This window comes from Bidens hawaiensis, unplaced genomic scaffold (assembly GCF_021521415.1).
Source record: "Bidens hawaiensis isolate Kalapana, Puna unplaced genomic scaffold, B.hawaiensis_p1.1 tig00004685_1, whole genome shotgun sequence".
NCBI lineage: Eukaryota > Viridiplantae > Streptophyta > Magnoliopsida > Asterales > Asteraceae > Bidens > Bidens hawaiensis.
Window position 1 is genome coordinate 1,693,557 of NW_027491287.1, and position 17,329 is coordinate 1,710,885.

At 33.4% G+C, this 17,329-nt stretch overlaps 2 protein-coding genes across 2 annotated transcripts; both read right to left on the reverse strand.

The window, feature by feature from the left end:
- Positions 1-3,014: 3,014 nt before the first annotated feature.
- LOC143627594 (non-specific lipid transfer protein GPI-anchored 1-like) lies at positions 3,015-4,832 on the reverse strand. Its single transcript, XM_077097376.1, has 2 exons — positions 4,487-4,832; positions 3,015-3,313 (listed from the first exon to the last, which is right to left on the reverse strand). Exons 1-2 carry the CDS (start codon positions 4,830-4,832, stop codon positions 3,096-3,098), a joined length of 564 nt encoding a protein of 187 aa, XP_076953491.1. The 3' UTR covers positions 3,015-3,095.
- Positions 4,833-5,513: 681 nt separating this feature from the next.
- Positions 5,514-6,822, reverse strand: LOC143627515 (uncharacterized). The gene is made up of 2 exons (XM_077097308.1): positions 6,733-6,822; positions 5,514-6,653 (listed from the first exon to the last, which is right to left on the reverse strand). Exons 1-2 carry the CDS (start codon positions 6,820-6,822, stop codon positions 5,697-5,699), a joined length of 1,047 nt encoding a protein of 348 aa, XP_076953423.1. The 3' UTR covers positions 5,514-5,696.
- Between the last annotated feature and the right edge of the window lie 10,507 nt (positions 6,823-17,329).

The following is a 17,329-nucleotide window of genomic DNA, read 5'->3' on the forward strand; positions in this document are numbered from 1 at the left end:
GGATGTTTGGGGACCAGCGGAAGTTGTTGGGGGACAAAACTTTCGCTTTTTCGTTTTGTTTGTTGATGATCGCACTCGTATGACATGGATTTACTTCTTAAAACACAAACATGAAGTTTTCGATAAATTTACAAATTTTTATGCCATGATACAAACACAATTTAAAACAAACATCCAAATTCTTCTGTCTGATAATGGGGGGGGGGGGAATTTGTTAACGCATCCATGAGACACTTTTGCGAAACAAAAGGAATAATTCACTAAACGTCTTGCTCTCACACTCCCGAACAAAATGGAACCGTCGAACGAAAAAATCGAATCCTTTTGGAAATAACCCGCACCATTCTAATTGAATCTAGAACACCTAAATCCTTTTGGCTTGAAGCCCTTGCCACTGCCACATATGTTATTAATCGGCTACCAACGAAATCTCTTGATTTAAAAACCCCTCTTCAAACCCTTTCTGACTTTACCAAACTCCCTCCTACACTTACATTACAACCACGAATTTTTGGGTGCTCTGTCTATGTTCACATACCAAAAGTCAATCGATCCAAACTCGGACCTTGTGCTGAAAAATGCGTTTTTGTTGGCTATGGTGTCAACCAAAAAGGATATCGGTGCTACAGTCCTAAAATACGTCATATGTACACTACCATGAATTGTGACTTCTTGGAAACCGAATTCTTTTACACCTCCCAACACATTTGTCAGGGGGAGAAAGAGGATAATGACACACTGAGTTGGCTAAAATGGGTCCCAAAATGGGTCCAATCGTCACAAGAGGTTAATCAAAGTACCCAACCATCATCAGAAGATCATAATACCCAACCATCATCAGAAGAGCATCGTACCCGATCCGAGTCACCAGCATCTCAACAATCTGATGGACCAACAATCAGTGTTCCAAACCAAAATCCTCCCAACCTAGCGTCTGAGGTAAGTAATTCACTAACGCGTGAAGAATCTCATGAAAAACAAAATATTGATAATTGTGGGATAGAAATAGAACAAACAGACCAGGAGGAACAAGAACAAGAAGAAACAATACAAGAAGAAGAAGAAGAAACGATTGAGAAATACGTTCTCCCACCCAAGGGTAACCGAGGAATACCGCCAAAACGGTATTCCCCAGGAAAAACACACTAGATCTTCCAGATATCCCATGGCGAATATAGTTGAAGGAAACCTAACCAAAGAAGCCAAGGCCTTTACTTCTTCCCTATATGCTGAACAAATCCCACCATCAGTGGAACAAGCCTTAGAATCGAACAACTGGAAGGATGCTATGGAAACAGAAATGAAGGCGTTAATAAAAAATGACACATGGGAAAAGTGTAACCTGCCTTCTGGAAAGAAGCCGGTTGGATGTAGATGGGTGTTCACTATCAAACATAAACCAGATGGAACTATTGAAAGATGTAAAGCACGTCTGGTAGCTAAAGGTTATACCCAAACATACGGAATTGACTACTCAGAAACATTCTCTCCCGTAGCAAAAATTGACACAATTCGAGTTCTTTTTTCAATCGCCGCTAATGAAGGATGGCTTCTTCATCAATTTGATGTTAAAAATGCCTTCTTACATGGAGAATTGAAAGAAGAAGTTTATATGGAAGCTCCACCCGGTTTCACAAAAAATTTCAAGACAAAAGAAGTATGTCGATTAAGAAAATCTCTTTATCGGCTTAAACAATCTCCTCGAGCTTGGTTCGGAAGATTTACTCTAGCAATGAAAGGATATGGGTTCCGTCAAAGCAACTCCGATCATACGCTCTTCCTTAAACAAAGAGGTAAACTTGTGACTTGTTTAATTATATATGTTGATGATATGATCATTACAGGAAACGATGAGGAGGAAATGAAGGAGTTGAAGTCAAAATTGTTCAAAGAATTCGAAATGAAGGACCTAGGAAGACTTAAGTACTTTCTTGGAATTGAAGTATTAAGGTCTAAACGAGGGATCTTTATCTGTCAAAAGAAATATATTCTTGATCTCCTGGCCGAAATAGGAAAGATTGACTGCAAACCTGCTGACACCCCAATAATGGTAAACCACAAACTGCATATGGAAGAAGAAGGAGAATTGGCGAACAAAAAAATATATCAGCGCTTGGTCGGTAAACTAATATACCTCTCGCATACTCGCCCAGATATTGCATATGCGGTTGGGGTAGTTAGTAAATTTATGCAACGTCCACAAGTAACACACATGGAAGCAGTGTGGAGAATTATTAGATACCTCAAAGGAACAACGGGCTATGGGGTTCTATTTCAACCAAATAAACATCTAAAGATCCAGCTATATACAGACGCAGATTGGGCTGGAGATGAAGATGACCGAAGATCAACATCAGGATATTTCACTTTACTTGGAGGAAACCTGGTTACATGGAGGAGCAAAAAACAAAAGGTTGTGGCATTATCCAGTGCAGAAGTTGAATTCTGTGGAATTGAACGAGGACTCGCAGAAGTTCTATGGATACGAAGACTTTTAACAGAGATTGGTTTTCCCCAAACCGAAACGAGTAAGATTATGTGTGACAACAAAGCTGCAATACAAATTTCCGAGAATCCTGTTCAACACGATCGCACAAAGCATGTGGAGGTTGATAGAAACTTCATCAAAGAAAAAATTGAAACAGGGATTATAGAGCTACCGTTCGTTCGATCAAAAGACCAGCTAGCCGAGATATTAACAAAAGTTGTCAACGGAAGAATCTTCCACAACTGTCTTGACAAGTTGAGTGTCAGAGATTCAACTACTCAACGTGAGGGGGAGTGTTAGAAAATAAAGAATTTCTTGGTACAAATATAGGATCAATAAAATCATCACTTCCTATTATAAAATATTGACAGCTTGATCTTCTCAATTATGGACCGTTGGAATTGGTTTCTTTCAATTACTCTTGATTGTATTTCCTTGTTAAACCACAAATGTATTTCCTATTTATTTTGTATTTCTCATCTTTGTAGTTTACAGACAATCATTATTCAATCCTTTCTCATACTAACTACGCCATAACTATATTGTGGCACACAAAAGCTAAGTCAGAAGATGATCACATCATTCTTATGAGGCATGGAACTAGTACCTAGACATGGAACACGTTTGTGGAAGAGAATATTAGCAAGAAAGCTAAAGGAATCCAAGTAGAGCGTTGAATTCCTGGGGCACTGTACTTGAGCGCATTTGTTCCCGATGGAGAAGTAGTTGTTGATGATGGTGTTCGTCCGGATGTTGGAGGTACTATGGTAGTGTTACGTTTGAATATGGCCGCATCAGACGAATTAGATGGTAACTTCAACAACTCTGAAATAATAAGAAAACATATCAATTGAATAAACATTTGGATAATAATTGCTATAGATACTTATACTATGTTATATCGTATAAACATAAAGACAAAAATCACAAAACATACAAAATGAGAACACTTATGCAACTACAACATACTATATAATTATAAATGTTACTAATAATAATACGTAATAATATAAGTACATGTAGTCTGCATTTATGATGTCCAACAAATTAAATGTCATTTTCTTTTACAAATTCACGTCATTTATAATTTGTATACTTCGCATATGGTGAACCGACCCCAAGCTCATAACATTTAATTTGAGAATCATACGCCTTGAAAAAACTCAGGATCGAAACCATATATAGTTGACTCACGAGTGTATGCTCGGTTTACCCTTAGTTGAATGTAGGGTTGCCAACAAGCCGTGCCAAAACAGGTTAGGCTCGGGCTCGACTAGGTTACCAACCAAGTCTGGTCGGCTCGGCTAGGTTAATTAACAAGCTGGAATATTTAGCTTGAACACCTAAAGCCCTCGAGACAACGTGCTCGTTTGTTTTTTAAAGGTTTTTTTTTATTCTTTACATCTATAAACTACAAATATTCAAGCCTAGTGATATGCTATAATATACACACATATTGAAATTTGAACCTTAACTTAAACAAGAGTAAACGGGGAGCCGTCTCTAGGGCCATCGAAATGAAGCTAGGACTCTAAGTCTCCACTGCCTAATGCCTCTAATTTCAAAACAAAGTTAATAATTACACATTTGTAATTTGGGATTTTAATTAATGTGTGTGATTTAAGCGATATTTAAACTGAATTAGGTCTGAGAATGTATAAGAAATTGCATTACTTATGCATTTGCTAAAAATGATTACAATGTATTGATTTAAGCAAGATATTTTTTTACAACAATGCCTCGTTTTTAAACATCGTTTAGGCCACATAGTGGTTGAGCCGGCCTTGGTGTCAACGAGCTAGCTTACGTTGGCTCGAGCTTGGCTTGTTAATAAATTAAATCGAGCTAGCTAGCTTAGGTCGATAACAAACTAGCCGATTTCAAACAAACTTTGTATAACAAGTTAACAACCTTGGTTAATTAATTCAATTAAAGTACTATTCATTTGTATAAAACACATATTAAAAACAAAGTGAAATAAAAAAAGTTAATAATTACCTGGGCAATCACTGATGCTAGCATTAGCAATATTACACTCAGACGACAACTGAAGAAGCCTGCTCTCTTGAACCTTAATAGTCTTCAACATGGGATTGGTACCATTATGAATCTGCAATATAAAAAAACACAAACATGCCGGATTACTGTCTTTCATGTCCTTCACAGAATCACAACACTTCGGCTGCGGTTTCGCCTCTTGACCTGTTGCAAAACCTACACATGTCATCACCGCGGTTAGCTTTGATGAGCATTGTTCTGCTAGTGAGTCTTCGGCCACCCCAAAGTTGCCACATGCCAAAACCAACGTCACCATCGCCACCAAAACCGACCCCTTGTTCCACATTTTGATTGAAGTTAATTTGGTTAACTTGGTTTGTTAAGTTTAAAGGTGATGAGGGGTGGTTGCATAGGAAGTAATGTGGTTATAGGAGGTTGGTGTGTGGTGTTATTGTTTGTACTTTGTTAATAAGTTTAATGAGTTGTCACTTGTCAAGATTGGTTCATTTACATCCTTATTCTATGTATAAGATTTGCGAATTAATATCATCTTTCTCTTTCAAGATGACTAGAAAGCGCAATGGCACGGGTCCAGTAGCATGGGGGTGATGGTTGAGGCTTGAGATTTTTATGGTTCAGTGGGTGTCCTCGGTTAATGGTGTTCTTGCTAGGTAAGTCATGTCTAGTGCGTCAAAACTAGTACTGTATATACGATTGACATTCCGTCTCAGGATGACTCACTCGAATAATAGGGGTAGTTCCAAACGCTGTTAAAAAAATAAAATATGACCAGAAAGCACTATAACTCATTTTCAGTTTTGAGATGAAATCAAGAAGATGAGTATTTAGGTCTTTGGACATAAAGTTCGTAACAAGCCAAGCTCGAGTTTTAGACATAGAGTTCGGAATGAATTGAGCTTAAGTTGTACTAAATTAAACAAGCCGAGCTCAAGATTAGATGAGATCAAGTATGGCATAAATGAATGAACAACTTATTATCTGTATGAGAAATTGTATGCATGTGATCATCAATACTAGCATCATAATACTAACTTATAGTTTATATAATATTAACTCTTGATATGTATAAAAGAAGAGTCTCGGTGATTACAATTCAATCGTTCGGTTATTATAAACCTTTTTGGCCCGACACCTCAAAGAAATCATACATAAGTAGGGAAAGTTGTACATAAAGCCCTTTTGTTTAATATCAAGAACCACTCGTTAAAGGTTGAGCTGTCTCGAATGATTTTCTTCTCACCAAAAGACAATTGATTTTTGATGGTTGAGCGTGTGTGTTATTTACGGTGCAAATCACAAAATCCGGCCTATGAAGTGCCAATGTCAATCGCTCTTTTGTTGGTTCCAGTTCGGTGGCATCTAAAAGAACATGCCAAGAGTTCCGATGGGCCTCAGAAATCCAATGCATTGAATAACTAGTTCCATTGACATACGCTGGATATGCAAAAAGCCCCTTTGGACTGTATTTATTCTTTCTTCTGAAATACTGACTCAACTGAGAACCTTTAATCCGTAGATCTAACCATGACTCGGGGGCCGCTATGACTTTAGAGTCTTTAGTGGCCACGAAGTCTCTAATAGAGTCTTCCTTTTCATTTATTACAGTCATGTAATAATTCCCTCTAAAGAAGGGGTATGATTCCCCTATCATCACCATAGCTTCTTTACATGTCGGTGTGAATAACACGAGATACTCGTCTTCTTGTAGCCCACAATTTTGCAACGCCTTGTTTCGTACTTGGATTTCAGGAATCGACATGAAATTGCCTTCAAACGAGGACTTTTTGTTTAGGATTTCAAGCAATCTTGATGGCGCTAGTTGGGTGCCATCAAGATCATTTATGGAACTAAAGGAAGAGGGTGAAGACGAGTCTTTTATCGTGATAACCCTAGGGGAATACTTTCGTTTATCATCGCTCATACTTGCTTCCAAATTTGACTCGTTGGTACAAATGTTGTATAGATCAATCTTGTCTCCCTCTTCAACTACAAGGCCGTTACTATATTCAGGGTATTTTGTAAAAATGTATTGTTTCACGTATTCCATTTCTTGTGGCGTGATAGGCCCTGACCATCTCAGGTCAAGCCCGTGGAGTGTTGATATAGCTTCGGCAACCAAGTGTGCGGGAAACACTGTATGTGGTTTCTGTTTTTTTATACAAGAAAAAATAAAATTTGTTAGAAAACAACTAAAAGTTTGGTGATATAATAACATATATAGATGCCAGTATAAGAACGGCACCTAAAGTTATTGAAACACTCTTGATGTCAACACACACACGTATAATAATAAGTGTAATTATTTTCCAAACCATTAGTTTTTGAAAATTAAGTATCACAGGAGCAATTGAGCAAAAAAAAAACACTATGAGCTACAAAAATGAACTATTATGGGCACAAGATACCATATATGGTTGGTGAAGACACAAACTTTTAGTAATAACAGAAAAAAATCTTATGACAATGAATAGTAAGATCATTTTCACTAGAAATCATGCTACTTTGGGAAAGAGTTAAAGGAGAAAACAAGAACTTGCCTTCATAACCATGCTCGTCGGCCTGCTACCATTGTTTTGATTTGATGAATTTGGCAAAGAAGCTAGCAGTGATTTCCCACTTTCGGTTTCATTCATCTCCTGGTCAAAGTTAAAACCGCAATTCACAATTACATGATATTTGGCACGCGATATTTCATAGTGATTTCTAAAAGCACTTAGATATACAGGGGTGTGCCCACATATAAAGAGTAACAGGCAATTTCCCTCCATTAGAAAAATAAATCTTTTAAGCGTCATTTATACCCAAAAATCCCGATGACCCTATGAAAAGAAATCCTAGGTCCGCCACTGTGATATACAAAAAAGACACCGACTAATTTAAAACAGTAACATATAAGATTTACCTTGGATTGTTGATGCAGGATGACTTGTTCTTCAAGGTTTCTTCCCATGTTCACTGGATTGGTTAAGGAACAAGGAGATGAATCAAAGATTAAGTTATATGACCAAAACAAACATGTCCCCGTATATGATATATTAATGAAGCAAGGGAGACAATGTGTATAGATGAAAATTTGGTCTAAAACTAATACGAAATTTGATCCTTTAAATATTATAAAGTGGCCATTATTGTGATGTATACTGCCTGCCTAATCCTCTTGGTCCAAGTTATTGACAAAGGAAACAACAATATAAAATACGTAATACAATAAGTACTTAAACTAATTAATATAATTTGGTTAAAACTTAAGATAGTATATTTACTTGGTTACATAAATTGAAAATTGGCTGATAACGGTAAAATGAATGAATTAAACATTTTAAGTAGAAATATCAATATATCATGTTGAGATGAGAGATCATTTAGTGATTTATTTTTTTAATCTTGTGCATAACTAATTCAATTAAAAAAATTGTCTACACTTAAAAGTTAAAATAACCGTCTACCTGTTTGATAAAATTATTCAGAAAATTATAAGAAAAATTAAATCACATTTAGACAAATTTGATATCTTTTGTTACACCTTTAGCTAAAGTATTTAATTCATTAAAATACAATGAAAAAATTTCCTTATAGAAGGTTCACATCTAGTTTATATACTGATGAAATTAGTGCTATGGTTTAAAAATACAAATATTAATAGTTAACGACAATATCAATTCTCGTAATAATACATAAATTAGGAACTACAAATACTAGCCGGTCTTTAATTTACAATGAAGAAGTTATGTGTTCAAATTCAGTATATGTGTATGTGTCTAAGTTGTATATCATCAAACTGATTCTTACACTTCTAATTAATGTGTATGTTATAGAAATAACTTTTAGCAATATATAAAAAAACATATTAAAAAAGTAAAACTTTATAAAATGTGTGAAGAGATGGCGACATTTTGAACATTTATGGGATGATGGAGAGATTTTCAAACGCCATCAATCCCCACTTGGGTATTATATATATTTAACAAACTTTATACACATTATTTTATAGGAATCTTTTGGCCAGAAAACGACTTCTCTTGGGGTCATGTTGAATATAAAACTTTTGTGTGTTAATTAATTGCATCATTAGAGACGTACATTATAAAAATATATGATTATTTTCCTGTCAACAAGTGAAAAAATGTCTCCAAGAAGAAAATGGGACCCAATTGATAAATTTAATAGACTATTTGCTGACAATTAGTGGGATAAAAGAATATACGCAATATAGTGCTTATAATATAATTAAATAATACGTGATCCCTACGCACTAACCTAATAATTAACAATACCTTTGAATATGTAACACGGCTAGCTTATTGTTATATTACTAGTAATGTTATTCAATATCAATATATCATTTTGTGGCATATCATAAAAAGATAATTTTTATGTTATGAAAATATAGTTTGTTTTTCAAGTTTGAGATCTAAAGGAAAGGGTCACACAAAATTAATATTATTGTTGTTCGAGTTCTGAAAGCAAGCTGACATATGGTCTTGTTTCAACCGGTCGGTTTCTAAAAGAAAAACCATCGGTTGTCAAAGGGAAGACGAAGAAATGACGATTTCTGACAATTTTATCTTGTTTGTAATTAGTTTGTGTATGCATGACTGTCCATTCGCTAGTAACTAATCCAGTGACAGCGATGGTGTATTGAACTAACGGTTTGACCTGAAAAGCCTTATCCGATTGCCAATACACTGTAAAATATATTCATTAATCTCTTGTTTTCAAAAGTTTGTTTACTAAAAACATTAGATTCTACTTTCAAATGATAATGAATGAACATATGGTAATCTCCATGTAATAATAATAATTAATTTGGTCTAATAGATAATCATACGTACATTTGTAACTCCCAAACGTGTAAAACATTATGACAATGTTCTAGCTTGGTAGCTAAAGATTATTTTTTTAGCCTATAACAACATTTTCCCATGGTAATTAGGATATATAATAACTAAATTACTTATATTTGTATTAACCTATTTTGGAAAAGAGAGATTTACTTGCATATGGTCGGTAATTATTATATTATCATCATTGATTTTTAATCATGTTATAACCAAGAAATATCACTATACAAAATATTATATTGATAAATCTTGTGATTATTTTTAATATGATTAAAAGATATAAAACGTCCCAAATGCCGTTGTTACAAATTACAATAGTGTCATTACTTCAAGTTTTATGGTTTGGGTACCATGGTCTTCAAAATAATGTGTCAAAACATCTAAATGAGTTGGTGGCTCCAATGAAAGGCAGTCAAACATGTGATGTCATTAGTGATTAACCATATATTTATTTGGACTTTTGCTTCAATGGCATCTCAATTCTCAATCCCTCATACTTTCTTTTGTCAAATAAAATACCATCCATTGATTTTATAATGTTGACATATTAGTAAGTTTGCAAACATGAAAATGATGCAGGTATTGTTAACAAACACAAGTAAACAAAGATGAGTCAAACGATTATAAATCATCGAATTAAGAATGACAACAAAAGCACTCGACGGAGGAGCATGCCTTTGGACACTTGCAAAATGCTAGTTTTGACTACTAATCAAGACATTTTGTGTTTGAAGTAATTGAAATGTTACATTTACAACAAGCTGAACCAAGTTTTGTAATCCCATCATTGGTGAATATTAAAATTAAAAAAAAATTGAAGAAAGAAATATAGAAATGAGAAAGCCTAGTTTTCTTTTCTTTTTCTGATGGGTCCAAGCTAGGGCTGTTCACGAGTCGAGCCCGAGTCGAGTCAGGGTGATTTCGAGCTCGGACTTGAAATTAAACGAGGCATCTCAACTAAGGCTCTAGAAAATAAATAAATAGAGAGAACAGAGAAAGAATGAAAGATTTCAAATTTGAAACATGTAACACAAAGAAACACCCATACAAAAGAGAAGGCGAAAGAAAAAATATAATAAAAAAATAAAACACTAGATGACTAGATAGAGTGGATGAGTAATGTTAGCAAATGGGCTAATCTCTAATCTCCACACCAATAACATAAACTGTTTTCTGAATGACACCTTAAATTTGATGTGGGCTACATTACATACAATGAAACCTTAAATAATGGGCTTCATAAAAAAGAGTTAGGATCTGGGCCTGACCCACTTTAAGTCTTCTAAGGCTCTAAGCTCCGACAGCTACTAATAACTAACCCACGTACACAGCCCAGCTGCAAGCCCATTGCCATTTTGTCCATTATTGTTTTTCTCATATGCACAAATACACAACTATATTATTGTTTTTCTCATATGCACAAATACACAACTATATTAGCAACTAACCAAATAAAGAAATATTGAATTGAAACAAAAACAAGTTAACCAATTGTTAGAGAAAAACCATATGACATGTTTGATCTAGAATTGAAACATACATACATTTAAACAAACCAACAAAAAATATATAAACAACTTTCGACACAAGAAGAGGGTGTTTGGGATTGCTTATTTTAGCCAACTTATGACTTATAACTAAGTTAAAAAAAGGTGTTTGAGATTGTTTGATATGTGAGGGTATAAGCTGATAAGTTACAATATTGTAACTTATGACTTATAACTAATAGCTTATAACTTATATAAGTTATAAGAAGGTAAAAATAAGGAATCCCAAACACCCCTAAGTTTGATATATCTTTGATCTTTGTGTTGGTCGTGTGATTTCTTAACCTAAATGATCGCTTTGATACGGTGTCACAGTTTTGTCTTCTTGTAATTTTGGGTTAAACAACATAGTTAAAGTACATGTTATACAAAATTTAGCCCACGTATAATATAGGATAAAGATAACATATGGAAAAATAAGACTTAAAACATATCTCACACCAAATGTGTGGCACCAATTAGTCCTGCCAGAGTGCTAGTGGCATTGCTTTAAACTAAAGATATATATAATTATATGTATCAACTTTATTGGTCGTGATTTTAACAGGACAAAAGTGAAAGTGCCGTACAAATTAATGGAACCAACAATTTTCATAAGGGCATTTGCGTCTTAATTTAATTTTTGAAAACATCATTTTCCAAAATCGGAAGTGTGACATTCGGGATACAAAGAAAGCAACAAGGTGTAAGATATAGATCTTTTTAAGGAAATTATCTATAAGTATAGTGGTATTATTATCAACTTTTGGTAAAGTTGTAGACATAAATGTCTAACTTGTTGATGAGATAAAAGTTAAGTATAAATGTTATCAACTTATCATAATGGACAAATTAAATGAAATCAAATATCATAATGTATTAAGTATATGTTTATATCAAACTCGGACATAAGATCATCCATCATACAAACGTTCATAATATCCCCTTCACGTCAGAAATAAAGAGCGCTCTCCTCCCTCCCCTCTCCTCTCTCGCATTAACTCCATTCTTCATCTGTGCTAGTATGTGGCAAATGATATTTCTCCTCTCTTCTCACGGTCTCACCAATTTCACCTAAACATACCTGAGCTCATATATGGTCGCATTGCGAATGCTCTGATGCGAAAACTAAATACATTTCGGGAATGGGTTTCCCACAGAATTGGTGGTGGGGCGGTTCTACCAGCAATGTCCGTGATCGCGGCTGTGAATGATCTTTTACCAACGGATGTAGTCCTAACATCATAGATATTAATGCCACAACAACCCCCCCCCCCCACCCCACCCCACCCCACCCCAACCACCACCACACACACACAAACAAGTAAATTCATTGAATTAAAAATTTACCATATCTCCAAGAATGTAACATTCTTTTAGGTAACAACCAATCAACCGGACATATCAAATCCAACTTCTTATCATTAGCGGTAAGATAATCTAAACTAAGCTTATGAATTTTCTCCTACACTAGATCATAAAATTTATACATCTACTTTATCGGGTTTGCGTGCATCTCACTTGCAAAAATAATTCCTAATACAAGTACAAAACCTTTTCTATCGTACGATACCCCTTTATTATATTAAAAAGTTACGTACGATACTCGTATACTTTCATACGAAGCAAGATTATAATTAAAACTAGAAAATGATGAGTTGCATGATTGAGGATATGCAATGAGTAGTAGTAAGGATTTCAAATTTTGATTATGTTTTTTTGTTTCACAATTATAAGGTTGGAAATAAAAAGGTTACGGCACCAATGGCTTGCCTAGATCTTGTCTCCACTTTTAGGATAGGTAACACAATAATTAACACTTATTTCACTTTTTTTCATCAATCTATATGTCTATATATACATGAGCAAATCTAGTAAAAACATACTGACTTATAAATCATTATATTTGACAATTTAATCCAATAACAGGAACAAAACAGTTATTATTTAAAGTACATGTTAAGATACACTAAGATTAACATTTGAGGTCAGGACATCGGTCTAGCTCCATGTATAGATCTTTCTTACAATGTCATAAAATTATTTATCTAAATAAACATGAAAGTTTATCATCTATTGTAATCTTACATACAATGATGAATTTTCACAAATTACATGATATCAATTGTGCTGGCTAATTTGACCGGTTAAAGCGCGAATTGTTAGTGTTGCGTTGTGTGTCTAATCTTGAGTATAGACAGGGAAAGCACGAGCTTGTTGACTTTCCGCGGATATACAAAACTGATAGCGACTAGAGCAAAACCAGTCACTTGACGATTTAACTTTTTTATGTTTTTAAGGCAGTACTTCTTTTACTTTCAGAGACTCGAACTCATAACCTTTGTAATTTTGTGAGAGAAATTCATTATAAAGTTTTTAAAGAAAGGTTACTTTCATAATGAATTATTAAAGAAATTATTTAAAACAGAAGATAGAGCAGGTAATACATAGAATGCCATGATTTGGTAACATGTTGTTAAGGTTAGATGCCGACCAAGCATCAAGATTATGTTGGTTTTATCATAACTTGAATTTTAAATACAAAAAGTGAACATAAATGATTATGATTTGTTAAAATAATGAACATGAATGATGCATGGGTATGCTTGCATGAACTACCTAATCTATCATCTAGCTTATGCATGGATAATGCTTGCTTAAACTACCCAAACATGTCTCTTTTGGGCGGCAATTTTTATAATATTTAAATGTTAATATATTTAATATTTAGTTTTTTACGGATCACGAATTCTTCAAATAGGCTACTTACTAAATTCACCACATCGAGATATAATCGCATTTCGATCCGTGAAAAAACCTAACATAAGGCCAACACCCGTAAATACTCGTCTGAAACACGGCAATGCGGTGAAATAAACCCGTTCAGTTCAACGACCCAACTAGGAACGTCATCTGCCTAGTCTTTTATCGTCACCCGGTGCCGCCAATAGTAAATGACAGAGACAAGAATCAAATATGCATCATATGAAACACCAAACCTCTCACTCTAAAGATCTAATACCCAAGCCTCCCATATCTTTGACCTTAACTCCTATGTCAAACAAACCTAATAAGAACTAAAGAAGTCACTAACCTGCCAATGCATTCAATATTGTTAAGAGACCATTCACCCACCACAAAAGCATCATCTACACACAAATTAAAAAGTGTCATGAGGTGGATTAAAATGGTAATAGTTCAAGTCTCGTACTTGACATCAGAAATTGTGTAAATTAGAAATAAAGTTAGAAAATGAATGAGTGATTAAGTTGTGTTAACAACTTATGATATGGAAGAAAAGAAGGTTGAATGAATTAGTAAATTTACGTAAATACTTTGGTACTATATATCATTAATCTTTCGTGTTATAATAATTAAAGTTAAATAAAAAAATAAAAGGGAATAAACAAAAGTCCAAAACAATATCCCATGCATTTGCTTCTTTCTAATTCCTTTCATGATTCGTTACGTTACATTCTCCCTAATCCCCATTTCTCTTAAATCTCCACCTGCATTTTTGATTCATTTTCAAGGAATAACTATTCATTAATTTTCCTTTTATTTTAAGTTACTTAATTAGGATTTCTAGGAACTATCTATACACTAAATAAAACTACAAACACAAGTGCATCAAGATAAGTAAAACCAAAATCATTAAAAATGTACAAACGAAAAGGTTTCTAAATAACTCATCCATAATGTATCCTTACCTTTCCACACTATCTCTGCCTCTTATATTTAAATTCATAAACAAATTATCTATAAGTTTATATACATAGACTTTTTAGATTACAATACATAAAATTATAAATATATAAATATTCTAAAACAAATTTCAAGAATATAAGCACAGTTTGAATATTATTTATACAAAATAATTATTTTATGTAACAAAATATTAATCATTCTGTTTTTCATATATAAAGTTAGTTTTACTTTAAAAAAGATAAATATAAAATTTGGGACGTTACACCTCATCTACATGCTCGCCAACCTCCACGGATGCTCCTCGCCCTTCGGTCACAGATTTTGTGACTTCGCTCGGTTTTTGCCATAACGGTGACGTCCATAAACCATAATAGCACAACATTGTGAGTTGTGAAATTGCATGGCTTCCTTTCTCTCCCGTATTATTATGTTGTTAATAATTTAATATCAATAGAGTACCTACATTGTGACTAAGGGCGACCGCCCTCTATAAAAAAATAGTGTTTTTATATGCTAAAATCTCAATCGCATTTCAAAAAGGTTTTTTTAAGCCCCAATTGCTCGAGAAAAAAAAATCATGTGTCCGTCTCTTACTACTACTACTATACTACTACTACTCCGTATTATTAGGACTACATGCTTATTTGATTCTCATGGGTTATTACTTAAAATTTGTTTTGTATTAACATGACGTCTTTAATCGTAAAAATGTAAACTTAATTCACTTATTGAGAAAATAAAAAAGATAAGGTAGACATGAGAAAAGTAATACGAGAAAATTAAATGAACATAGACATTTTGATGATACATAAACAATATGATTTAAGTATATTACAATATAAAACTTTTCATATATGAAGAGTAAATTATAGAAGACATGTGTGTGAATGTGTGTGTGCATACCTATATTTGTTTACTTGTTTATGAATTGTTTGGTCCACTATACTATTAGGATACCATGGAAGATCGAACAGATATGGCTGCCACCCACTTGGATCTTATCTACTTCAATTCCCGGGCTCCCACCCACGTTTCAATAAAGTCTAATGATAACATAGCTACAAATTCAACATTTAAAAGTTCATAACCATCTTCAATATGTTCCAAAGTATTATACTTGTATATATGTACGTATGTATCACATGCAATCATGCAATGTCGATGAGAGGTGTTTGATTCATACGTGTACATTTGTTTTTTTTTTTTTTTGTAATTATTTGTTCTAAGTTATTACAATGGGGATACATATTTATGTATCAAGTTGGGTGTTTATATATATATATATATATATATAACTTCAGTTTATCAATATTGTCACCGTAGATCATACTACTGCAAAAACATCTAATTGTTTCTGACAAAACCGTAGCAAACACTCATTAATTTGCTACAGATTTGATATATAGTTACAAGTCTCGTAGTAAATTTATTTACTACGGACTATAGCTATGGAATCATATTTTATGACGGTTAACCAAAACAATTTTATTTAAACCTCTATCATTACGTATAAAAAAGAATAAAGTTGCCAAGTTGTAATATATAGTGAAAATCTCCAATTTAATTAGGTTTCATGTTTTGCTAATGTATATATGTATATTATATATTATATAATCCGCTATATAACATCGGGTTTATTATCTAACACAAGCTTCGTGTATTTAATTTTAAACATAGTTATTTATAAATGTAGCGTATTATTATAACACATGTCTAGTTTATCTGAGAATCGCTAAAAAAAATTGAGCCGAAAGCTAGTATAAATTCGGGCCATAAGTAAAATACAAAATTACAAATTTGATTACTCATATATAAAAAATAATCAAGTATTGTATATGATTTGGATTTTGGGCCTGACTTATTATGTATTATTTAAACAAAACTTTTGATTATGCATAATAAAGTTTTTTTGTAAATATATACATATACATAGAATTTTAAAAAAAATCGATCGGGCCTAAGTCAGTCGACTTCCCTGCCTCCCCATCCGAGACAGCCCTAATGTTTGGAGATTATAACATGTATTTATGCTTTTTAAATGTGTATATAATTCTCTAAAGAAAAATGAATTAAAAATTGATTTTTAGTAGGGAATGAGAGTGGGATGAATGATAGGCCTACCAGTTTGAAGCTCACTTGCCATGCACGTAAAGGTGAATTATAATATACATGACATGCCTCGTACGCAGGAGGCAACACAACAACATTATCTTTGCTTAAACGGCCAAACAACCACAATTTTACTATTTTAACCCATCCTCTTTAACTTAATTATATGTTTAATTACACGGTTTTGAATCCCGTTTGGAAGTTTCTAACAAACAAACGACCATGTTAAAATCAATTTTAGTTTCCACGATTCAAACATACATGTTGTTTTATCCGATCCATATTTTGTTCCCCTCGCTAAAATTCATGTATTCGTCACCAAATGATGCATAATTTAATTACCCGGTCACAATGCTCAAGAAAATTAGTGTCTTGAAGAAAAAAATTAAGGAACATATATAAGGGTTGTTTGGGATTGCTTATTTTCACAAACTTATAACTCATTAACTTTTTAAAAAGTAATAATGTGTTAAGGATTGCTTATATTGTGAGAGAAAAAAGTTTCATAAGTTATAATATTATAACTTATTAACTTAGTGAAAAGTTATAAGAAAGTAAAATAAAGAATCCCAAACACACCCATAAGAGGCATTCTCATTTCATAAAACTAAATACATTTTTTGTAATTACTATCTATT